This window comes from Ischnura elegans, chromosome 4 (assembly GCF_921293095.1).
Source record: "Ischnura elegans chromosome 4, ioIscEleg1.1, whole genome shotgun sequence".
Lineage (NCBI taxonomy): Eukaryota > Metazoa > Arthropoda > Insecta > Odonata > Coenagrionidae > Ischnura > Ischnura elegans.
This window is the reverse complement of record NC_060249.1, coordinates 1,676,648-1,689,086: the sequence shown is the minus strand read 5'-3', so window position 1 is coordinate 1,689,086 and position 12,439 is coordinate 1,676,648. Positions and strand designations below refer to the sequence as shown.

General features: G+C 37.6%; 1 protein-coding gene across 2 annotated transcripts in view; it reads left to right on the top strand.

Moving 5' to 3' along the window:
• Positions 1-12,439, top strand: part of LOC124156981 (zinc finger protein 277) — a 41,758-nt gene that overhangs the window by 4,291 nt on the left and 25,028 nt on the right. For both annotated transcript variants that reach the window (XM_046531423.1, XM_046531424.1), the window contains exon 4: positions 3,451-3,535. In XM_046531423.1, the coding sequence (XP_046387379.1) occupies positions 3,451-3,535 (85 nt within the window). The remainder of the gene's footprint in view (positions 1-3,450; positions 3,536-12,439) is intronic.

Here is a 12,439-nt window from a genome sequence, read left to right as displayed (position 1 = left end):
TGACCCAGTGATTTTATTGTTGTATTTTTTGTTTGGCCCAGAAAGAAAATAGATATAGTTATTAGCAGTTATTCAGTCCCACTTCTCATTTTTTAATTTGAATTAATTATTTAAAAAACATAAAATCAGCCTACCCATTGTCATTGCCCCTTGCCATTTCTGGGTGATCAGCAACCTAATTGTTATCATGATGCACTCTGAACCCAAGGTTTGCTGATTCATGGCACATCAAAGTAAATTAATTTCCTTCACTAATCGTGAACATTTCTAATGATTTTTCAAAAATAATATGGCCGATACTACTACATTCACTCACATGATGCCTTAAGCGTAAACATTCAAATAAAATCAGAGGTAAGGAAAGAAAGAATTAAGTGGAGAGTTCTGGGCAGTTTCTTCTCGAAACTAGCAGAGAGCTACTTACTGAAATGCTGGGTGTTCAGGTTCTGCTCTTTCTCAGCCATGGCTGAATTTCTTGTTGAAAATAGCTCCACAGGTACGTTATTCGTCATTATGATTGATGTTAATTTAAAATAATTTACCTTATTACTACTTTTTGTGGGATTATTTACTACCATATGATGACTTATTTGCTAAAAACTTTTTTTCAATCAAATTCAATCGAAATAAATATTATTTTATCTGCGATTTAGCCCCTGAAATGGAATTTTAGAAACGATGCTCTATGTGGGCAAAAATGAGTTGTGTTGTGCGAGTGGTCTATACTCTAATTTTAATTGAGTTGTTTGTTAGTTGAGTTGTTAATTCATAGACATTGTTTGAACCATAGATTTTGTCAAAAAAACTTCAAATTTCATTTTTATAAACTATAAACATGTATTCACTCTTTGATATTATCCATTATCCCATATTTTCATAAAATTCGTCTTCATAGCCGTTTGATTCTGAAATCAGCCTGATTTTTCGCAAAATTTTAAACTTTGGAGCTCGGGTGGCAGTGGTTAACCCTTAAACGGCTAGCGTGCCCCATATGGGCACAGCTGCAGTGGTCTAAATAATTTCGTATAAATTCCGACCCAAACATTATAGAGCATGCTGTTTTCGCTAAAAATGATTACAATGTATCACTTTATTCTATTCGTGTGCTTACGGCCAGTATTTATACCAGCAGTTGACTGTGGTTGGATAGGTATTCTTACTCACTCTGTTCGAGGTGGCAAAAGAGGAAAAATGGCGAAGTGTCTCCAGTAAATGCGATTTTTTTCCTTTTTATTTTTTATACTCGGCTAAATATTTAATCTTATCCTCATAATGAATGTTGTCAACTTCGGCTTCTTTTGCCAGCATTGTGATATCTTTCGTATGAAACAAGGAATTTGAATTTATTTTTGGGTGATCCCATATGGGCACGCTAGCCGGTAGTGTCTTTTTTGGCTGGTGTCCTTCGCTACAAACGTCATTCTTGGGTCTGTTATCAAATAATTTCGATGTTAAACGCTAAGTTGTTGTCAATATTTCATTTTTTTCTTATTTCACTCGATTTTAACGACTTCATAATTTTTTGCTGTATTTTTTTGTAATATTTCCATTAATTTTTAGTACAAAAAATACATTTTATACTATTCAACACTTTTATTCATGGTGCTTGCGTTATACTTTGCTCAACTATCTAGTATGAAGAATGATAGGGCTATTTTCTACCACTGGTATACGTACCCAACAATCAAGTGCATGGTGGAAGGGTTAAGGATGAGAAAGCTAAAACATGATGAATCCATGATAAAATATTTTGGCAATCATGGCTGCAAACAGTTCATATGGGGTGAACCTATAAGTTTCGGCTTTAAAATATAGTGCTTGAATGATCCTCAAGATTACTTGGTGGACTTCAGCATATAGCAGGGAATGAGTGCTGAAGAAAAAAATAACTACCATAAATTCGTAGGTAAATGCTCTTCGTATTTGCTTATCGTGTTGGACAATTTACTAGAGCAAGCGATAAATCTTTTCCATTTATTTTGACAATAGGTTTACTAGCTTTCCTCTTATAAGTCAGTTAAAATCTCAAGGATGTGATGGTACTGGAACAGTTCTGAGAAAAAGGATAATCAAAGGTCGAAAAAACAGCTAGCTGCTCCCATGCTTTCGCACGGGAGAAAAAAGGGAATATTGTTGTTGTTAGATAGAATGACTTTTCGGTAGTGACTGTCAAGTCACCTTGCCAATGTGTACACGGACTCACAAAGGTCACGAGATTCCCGCGTGTTACCTCAAAAATGGTACAAGTTAGGTAGCCAGCAGTGGTCTCTAGCTACAATATTTAGATAGGCGGAACTGATCTCACGGATCAAAATATCAACAGGTACAGGAATGTTATCAGAGCAAAAAATGGTGATGGTCCACATGAAGCTATTTCCTTGATGCTGTCTTTGTAAATGCCTGGATCTATATGGAAAATTGTGGTTCAAATATACCGCAGTAAACCTTTAGGCGAGAAGTGTTTTTGTAACAAAAATGTACCTTTCCCATACTTGGTGGTCGTATTGAATATTCCCTATCAAGTGCAACTAATCATAGAAAGTCTGATGACATAAGGTATGATGGCAGGGATAACCAATTTGTCCCGTTTCATAGACGCCGATGTTCTTATGAAGAATATTCTTCCCGCGTGCGCTCAGACTGTGCTAAGTGCCCAGGTCTTTGCCTTCAATGAAATTCTATCATACTCGGCAATTGAAAACCCAATATATAGTATTCAAAAACTCTACCAGCAATATAGGACTAATTTTGTAAATAAACTCATTGGTAACGTGTTTTTTTATTCAATAACTGTTTTCAAATCTGTGTTTTATACTGTTAAGATCTTTGGACAGCCAAAAAAATGTTTAAACCGAAAATATATAGTATAATGACTTAAAATTACTTCAAATTGCCAAATAAAAGAAGTATTATAGGTAAATGCGAAAATATATGGCGTATCACGCAGTAAAAATAAGAATTATGATGGTTCGAGCGATTCTTCTGCAGAATGCATACCGGTGGCCGGAACGACTAGCGTGCCCATATGGGCACACCCCCTCTAGCAAGAAAAAATCAACAGAATTTTAAAACTAAGTGTTTATCTGAATCCTTAGGAGGTAATTAAGCAGTTTTTAACGGAAAAACAAAATAAAATTCCGAAAAAAAAACTCTGCTGTTTAAGGGTTAATATCATCCGATTTGAAAAAAATTTTGTGCGAGAGATCCTTATATCATTTCGTAACTTTCCCACGTAGGGCAAATTTGATCAGGAAAAAAATCCTTTTTTCGGCCCACCCTACTGCGCACTCTCCAAGGCAGTGGGAAAATAAGGTTTGGCTTCATGTCAAATGCCCTCAAAGCTGCCTTGGAAGTTGTGAGGTCGCAGTTGACTCCTCTTTGGGGATATACCATGCAAGAAAGCAGTGTGTCTAAATTCATTTGATTGCAATTGTTCCATTTTCATTGTAGGAATGGGCACTGCGTTGTCAGGAGTGGGAGAGAGCTGATGAATCATTTGAGCGAACATGCCTCTTCTGCAAGGAAGCATTTTCAGGTACTTAGCATTTATGAGTTACAATGCAAGAGACGTATGACAAATGATGAGTTTATCCTATTATGTACTTATTACTGGCATTGAATGCGATTTAGCCCAACTTGTTGTGCTGACTTCCCTCTTCGTCTTTAGTTGGAATATGTGCATAGAATAGGAAAATCTCAATTTTAGTGCAGAGTCAATTATATATGTAGCTCACTGAAGTTGGCTGTATTGCTGCAAATAAACACTGTGATGCCAATATTGTTTACCTATTCTCATTTTTTATGAGATATGATGTGGTGAATATTTTTCATGAGAGAACCCTCAATGCACTTGTACATTAATCGTGTGCACTTGCCTAACACTCTTTGAGAGGATTTTAGTCCTGCTGTTGCTTGGACAAATTTCCTCTATGATGTAGGAGGTTAGTTGTTGCTTTAGTTTAATCTATATTATGAAGATGAGTTGATGGAAGGGGAAGTTAAATTGCAACGTAACTAATATATATTTTCTTTTTCACTGATAAGTTAAAATTGAGAAAACACTAGTGATGTTTCTGCCCTCTTTTCATGTGATGGTGACATCATTTGAGTTTTGGTTCGTTGACTCCAGAGTGAACTTTTCACTGAGGGAAGGAATCGCTCACAAGATTGTTATCAACAACAAAACACTCAAGGCCCGCAAGACCAAGGAGTGGCTGAAGCAGTGATGCTCTCTGCATGTTCATGATGTTGTCACCTTGTGAAAGGGCAATGGCTGTCGACATTTTGCTGCAAACAGATTAAGAAGTAGCCGATGCATTGAAAAACTGAAAAATCTCTCTGACCCTTTATTTTCCAAACTATTGCAATCGAGAATTTATAAAAAAATGATCGTAATGGAGGTAATGAAATCTTGGTCACTACAATAAATAAATATCAGTGGAACGCAACAAAGGGATTTTATACTATAGATTGCGATATGTTCCCTATATGTAAAACCTGAGAAAGTGATAAATACTATTCTCTTTATGATAGCTGCTTTAATCTGTTCATGCATAATACCTTCTCTTGTCTTGTTTGTTCTCACATGTTAGCCTTTGCTACCTTTCAATAATATTTCTCCTCTTTTCATGTACTTACAAGGGAGCGTGACACCACCAGATTGCACTCTAACTTGGCTGATTGGTCGAGTGTGGAATTTTGAGAGGTGTGCTCAAGCATCCAATTAGTTTTTGAGATATTATCAAGAGAAAGAACTCTTCAAGCACCTTCTTTTATGCAATCTGCGACTCAACAATACTTTGATAAATTTGCTATGTACTCTTGCAATGCTCTTCTTCAAGCCTGGAGTCTTTGTGAATGTGAATGGAGCTCAATTTTAAGTAATGGTGCATTTTTTTGTGTTGCAGATTGGATAGATATTTTATTTTTTTGACACATACAGTAAAACCTCTGTCCGAAAAACCCCCATACTGCAAAATTTCAATGAAACCTCACTATTTTGAAGTTATTGGCCCAGTCCCAAACCCATCCAATGGACAATGCACACTACCAAAAACCTCCCGTAATGAACCTCTCCAATAACGAAAACTCCCCACCACAAAGTCTGCACTCTTGCGCAAAACATAGAAAGGGACCCTCTCAAACAAGTAATTGAGAAAAAAATTTGGTAATTTATTCCTTTTATTTTTACATAATATGCAGGAAGTAAAGCCTCAGCGGAGGGTACCACGTCTTAACCGTTCCGCTCCGAGCTTTGAAGGGTTCACATCTGATATGATCAGAGCGGAGGGTGTGGAGGAAACTTGACACTCTGGCTAGGTAAATGCCACCGTCCACTTGGACAAATCCCACCATAAGAAGCGTGGGAGGGAAGCTTAATTTCCTCTCTGCACGGCTCTATCTATTGCTTCGCTCTGCATCACTGGATGAACGGTGAATTCAAATATTACGTGGCATACTTGCGGATGGTACTGCGTTTTGGAACAAAAAACTGGTTATCCAACAATTGTGTTCAGCTTCAATGAAAGCGTCATCATCTGCGATTGCCGTGGTGACCTCAGTGCATTGCCAACGGTCACATTTTTACTCGTGGTCCACTAACTCGCCCCACCTAACTTCCATCATCGCTTATCGATACATAGTATGTACCTACTGGTCATGAGCATACGTGTTTCCTGGTATTTTAATTGGTTTCCATCAATGCATTTTATTTTGTGAGTCATGAGTGCTCTTTCAAGCAAAATTGCTGCCTAAAACTGCCAATTGATATCAACTTAAATTATCGCACTCCAAGAATAATATCCGATTAGCACTCAGGAAAATTATGGAGTACTTAGAAGGTTCTTATTATTATAGGTCGATAGTGTGGAAAACTAAGGCCCATTGGATGCTTGAGCAAGCACACTTCTCTTCTGGAATCATTTACTATTTCTATCTATCTATTTTACATCACACTGAAAAGCATGAACCATTAGGGTGGTCCTTATTTTTAAAGTTTTCGAATTTCTTTTGGGATGCCCCCAGTTTTGTTCCATTTGGTGAGAAAAAAAATCAGGAAAATTATATTTGCAATCGAATTCTGGGAAAACGTGCTGCATCTTACTAAAAGTTTTGAAATTCTGCTATTTTTGGGCATTTTTTCGGACATAAGTGAAGATTATGTCACTTTCGGATGATTCTATCACTTTTTCATCTTCTAAATGACTTGTTAGACATTTGCAGAGTAACACCTCAATTCTCTTGCTCTTCTGCCATTTGGTTCCCGAGATATCACACCGAGAGTGAGACACCCTAGTCAGACAATTTTGGTGACACGCGGGTTGCATACTCTCAAATTTTTGTAATCATTCTCAGTCATCGTAAAAGCAAAAAAAATTCTAAAGATATACTTTAAACTTAGTCAATATACTCTCGGTATCATCCGAAAGTGACATAATCTTCACTTATGTCCGAAAAATGCCCAAAAATAGCAAAATTTCATAACTTTTAGTAAGATGCAGCACGTTTTCCCGGTATTCGATTGCAAAAATAATTTTCACGAATTATTTTCTCACCAAATGGAACAAAACTGGGGGCGTCCCAAAAGAAATTCGAAAACTTTAAAAATAAGGACCACCCTAATTAACTATGTATATGTATCCGGCGGTGACATTTCAGTTCCTTCCCCTGTTAATTTCACCTAATTTGATGTTAATTTGACCTAATGTCCCTATCATTTTTATTAAGCAGACTCCCGATTATCCGGCTGTGGTTTATCCGGGTTGCGGATTATCCGTGCATGATTTTCACGATCGCTCATTTTTTCCTGCTATCTTTTTAAAAAAAATGGGACGAAAAATCATTGGAATCATGGCATTAATTCTAGGATACATCGGGCTTATTATTTGCGTTAGAATCCCCTTCATAAAATGGAGGGGATCACGCTCTAGCAGCATTCACGGGAGCACCGTGTTCCTGTTTTCCAAGCCTCGCAGTGTGCGACCGTGTCGTGCAGCAGTTGCAACCCGGCAACTTGTACGAGACATGACTACCTGGCGTGGTGCCTGACAGTGTAGTTTCGGATGTCAAAATGTGTTTTTGAAGCATTCGTGCAAACCACTTTTCTGCATCCGTGACCACACAGCCACGGATGTGTGGTTTTCAAAGCCAGGCCTTGCATGGAACATTAATGATACGAGTACAACCATGTTATCGCCACTAAAAAGATCGCATCCTTGGTTTTTTCCTAATCGTCCTCAGTGGCAGCTGGATAATGCTCTCTTGTAAAGATCACACCAGATTGAATCCCACCTTTATAATTCATCCCACTCCTTAAGCGTGTGCATTCAATCAGGGTATGCAGCAGGAATATGCTGCAGAATTTTTTATGGTGTCATTAAGTTATCATTAACTGGAGTAATGTGCATCCTTCAGCAAGGTACCTACTCAAGACTATCTGCCCTCGTGTTGTTGCATTTTGCTTTTCTGCAATCACCTAAAGTAGGAAAATATATTTTCAAGATAAATACATTGTGTTCTCATTGCTCAAAGGCAGTGGCATGAAACTTTAAAAGCTAATTTCAAATTGTAATTACCAGAAGTATAATTATTTGGAATTTCTGTGATCAGAAATTTTGTTTGTTCCTTTTTTCCTCCTTAGATGATTACATACTCTAATTTATTTGTAGTCAAGTTTGATATTATGCTGTGTTTTGTAAACTCATCATCATCATTAACAGTGCGAAAGATCCACTGAGAAAAAATCATCCATATCCCGGTCAAGGCGGATGATTTTTTCTCTGTGGATCTTTCACACGATTGTGTATTTCGGGTGACTCCCGTATAAGTTATAACCGCGGCTAGTCCCGGTATACTTTAAAATCATTAACAGTCGTATATTTTTACAGATTGGTTTGGTGCAGCCCTCCACTCATTCTTCTCCTTTCAGCTAATCTTATAACACAGCCATGATTCTTCCACTTAACATCCTGCATCACCTGGTCTCTGTATCTCATGCACGTGGCCTACCTCTTCTCTCCTTCCCTTCCACCTGTCCTTCAACAACTTTTCACTATTCCATTGTGTCTCTTGATGCGGCCGATTAGATTGTCCCATCATCCACCCAAGGGATTCAAAAGATTTCTCTCTCTTCTTTCGCATTACTCACACCATCTATCGATTGATCTTCCTCTATGTATGTATTCACCTTTCGTAAGCTTCCAACCTTGATTTCTGCTCTTCTGTCATCATCCATGCCTCACTAACACAAATGATTTGTGCTCCAAATGTAAGTCCTAATGGGGAATTTTCACATTTTTTAAAAACTCTGTCAAAATGTCGTAAACCTCTAGGAAATAATATCTACTGGGGGAAATTTCATTACTAGCAGTAGTTTTCGAGATATTAAAGGTCAAAATGGAGGAGTGGGGGGTGCGAGCGAAAGTAGTGTGTCCAAGAGGAGTGACGTCATTTCTCCCCAAACAGAGTTGCTAACGTCCGAGGCGTGGAGTTAGGAGATTGTTGCGGTATGCCTATGCCAGGAAGAAGTTGTTTTTACCTACGTGAAGTGCTTTTATGTACAATTATAAATATTACGTAGTGCCTATTTGTTCAAATACATCACGAAATTATTTATTAGATATATTCGTCGTTATATTAGATTATATTCGTCGTCATGAATAATGAAGCGAGAGGAGTGTAGTGGTTTATGGCGATGAAGAGGAAGAACGATCTGTCGACGAAAACGACGGAATTTGTTCGTAAAGATCACTTTAAGTAATTACAACAGAATTATGTTGAAAAATGACTTGAGCGTGTGGTGCGGAGGACGTGCAGCTGCCCTGTTTGCGCAGTACCCGGCGGTCGCTTGCATGGTGTTTTTGCTGAGCTATCAAAGGTTGAAAACAACGGCCGTCGTAGTATCCGATGGCTTAAAATTATTGTATTTTTTGAATTTATCAATGATTAATCATGATAAGAATACGTACAGCAGGCTAAGGGCCCAGCTAGTAATTAAGGCCGTTTCAGATGCATTTAATACTGGGAAGCCTGGGGGTATGGCTTACCCGCCAGAGTGGGAGCGGGAGATGCGGGGGCCCTCCGCCAGAAAACATTTCAGATAAATGGTTTAAAATGGTGAGTATTTACGGCCTTCTGAGGGATATTTTATTAATCCTTACACTATTCTACAAGTAATATTAATCCAATTATGCAAAATAGATTAAACTGAAAATATCTCTGAGCTCTGGGGGGGGCGTTATCCCCCAAACCCCCCTCGCTGCGCCACTGCAGTAGGCTACCTTGCCCCTCTCCGAAACCAATTGATTAACATTCGTAGTATTCCTATCTGAACACCCTCAAAACCATTACTGCTACGCTACGCTAAGCGTAAAATGTGTAAGAAACTCACTGATATATAACTACTACTTCCTCCAATCAACTGACTTTGTGCCACAGGAGGAAAGACAACCTGAAGAAGTGGTGGAAAGTCGAGGTCAGGAAAAGTACCGCCAATTGAAGCCAAAAACAAAAACTCTTGGTATTCAGAAAAAAACCTGTTTCTGCCAATGCTGCTAATTCTTCTATGAAGTTCTTCCGCCTGTAAAAGCTAGATGGTATTGCAGCTAGTGAAATTAGCAATTCAACTACTGAAGCAGAGTATGATAAGTGATTCCTAATTTGGCGGCAGCAGCTCTGACATGTAATCAGACAGGGAAATATGTAGCCAAAGGGCCAAGTATACCTACTTTGTTTTTGATGGAAAAAAGCCAGCGTTGTATTCAAGGATAGCCAGTGAAAATTATTTTATTGTCAATTTGCTATCACGAAAGACTGGGGTACGTCATGGTTATGTCAGTGAAGTATAGCCAGGTAAAATTATTTTATTGTCAATTGCTATCACGAAAGACTGGGTTACTTGTCATGGTTATGACAAGGAAAATTAGACTCAACGAATCCTTCAATATTTAAGCCCAGTAGATCCCAATGTCTCGTCCTCAACAGCGGCACAATATTTCTTTGCTTCCATTATTCCAGTGGTTAGTTTTTTGAAAAATCTAGTTTTCTGGTTTGACAAAAATAAGATGTTGCTTAATATGCTAATTCCCTTTCCTGCTCGCTATTCGCATGTAGTGTCAATTATTGATTGCTTAGAAATAGAAATTGAAAAGCCAGGTAACCTAAATTGGCAAAGTTTAACCTGAATAGGATTATAAAAAATAGATAAGTCCTCACTGCAGTGAGTGACACATAACGCATTTTCTCTTTTATAGATCAGTTTTTTTACTGCGATAAGTATATCAAACTGGGCTTAGTTTATTACGCTGCGAAAGCTATAATGCTAAAACTAACCGAAAAAAAGTGAACTGCTAAGGTAACTCTAAAACGGTTTATTACAGCAATCAGTGCAGTATACTGCTGATAGTACAGAAAAATAGAAATAATGTTTTTCAAAGGAATCAGCTTTTAACATTACTGTAAAATTAATGGAATGTTTACAGCTTAGATATTTCTATCTAAACTCAATCAAAAAAATCATATGATTCTTTAGAAAATTTCATTTCGAGGGGTTATGGTGGCTGGGCAATAGATAGTTTTCTCTTCGACTGAATTTCTTGAGCAAATTCCAAAAGGCTGTGGGGTAGTGGCAGATCGCTGCTTCAAACAACCTGCTCACTCATTTAGTGGTAAAATTTGAGAGTTAATTAGACCATCAAGTGTTTCCAAGAATGTAAAGATCTCTAAAGATGAAGTTAAGGTAACTAAGCAAATAGAAAGTTTTAGGATACACGTTGAGAGAGTATTAAGAAAGGTCAGAGAATATTGTGAGAATAGCTTGTCCTTCATTCCTGCATTGATAACCATTTGGTGCAAAAACAGGATAGCTTTAAAAGACAAACAATTCTTCCGTAACGATATTCGGGTTCTGCCACAATGATGGGGAAAATTTGAAGGTAGCGTCGGAAAATACTTTGAACGATTCATTTAAAACCATTTTTTCAAAATAAAGTTGTATTTTTCATTTCAAAAACAGCGAAATTACCTTAAATCTGTGCACAGAAAGCATTTGACAACATATTGAATTAAAAAGCTGATATACTGAAAGCAAAAAATCATAACTCATATCATATCAACTACATTAGCGGTAACTACATGCAGCAATATTTCATGCAGAAATTTTGAGTAGAGGCCAAGTAGTTACTTCTGTATTCGTAAAAGCTGGCCCATTAATGATAAAAAAAACTAGAAAAACTTAGCGCGAAGCCTTCACTTCTCTAAATTATGCCGCCAAAAAGTCCTGGTTACTTTTAAAATATAAAGCCATCATTATGGAATCCACCTTTGGGAGATTATCGCAACAGCTTACACGAAACCGTCTTCCATTTTGCAAATATTCGATGTATTCCTTTTCTACGATTATAGAAAATGGATGAAAACTATTTTACGTGACTAAATAACATCATAACATGTCTCAGAGAAAACACAAATTTAAAAAATACCGAGACATTCACTTACTCAACGAGTGCTTCATTGTAGCTTCTGTGGCCGTGCATGCAAAACGATAACGACGTAGGGAGAAATGACGTCACCAACAATCAAAGCTAACTTCGCGTTTGCAGACGGATTTCACTGTTTTAAATGCATTTTAATGATAAAATCAATGGTTTACGAGAAGTTTGATTGGTGAAAATGGATTCCTGGTGAAAATGGATTCCTGGTGAAAATTGCTATAAGAATCAGGTATTATTTCGATGAAAAAATTGTCATGCAACTTCCCCATTATGTAATTGCTTTCTAACTTCAATGCATTTATTTTGATCAGCTGTAAGAAGACTCCTCATTACATGAATGCCCCCTTCACCTCTGACATTGTATCTCTGGGAGCAGCCTAAGGGCCAATATGACCTCTCTTGTGCCCCTGTTTTTCCTAATTCCAAACTGGTCTTCATTCAGGAACCCCTCTGCTATCCCTTCCTTTCTCCTATTGATGATTCTTGTTACGGAATATCTTCTGCGCATGAGTTGTTAGGCTTATGGCCCTTAAGTCTACACATTTCTCCGCTCTCTTCTTTTTGCTAATAGGAATGCTGATGTTCATCAAGGTCCTTTGGCATGCATGTTTCCTGTTCTGTAAATGTTGCAGAAGGCTTTGTAGAGCTGAGTTAATGTCTTTTCCCATGCATTTTAGTGAGCTCTGAGGGAGTTTTGTCATTCCAGGTGCTTTATTCATCTGTGGGTCCAATATTGTGGATTCAATTTTTCCGCTCATTTCCGGTAACATCCTCTTTTATTATACTCTCTTTGCTGCTTGAAATGATAGCTGGTATTTAATTATCATCAATCTATGTGTTCTTTGAAGTTCTCTTCAGTTTCTTAAATTTTACGTGGCATTTTGTAATCACTAAATTATGGTCACTGTCTTAATCTGCCCCAGGGTAGGTTTTGCAGTCTTTCTTGTGCT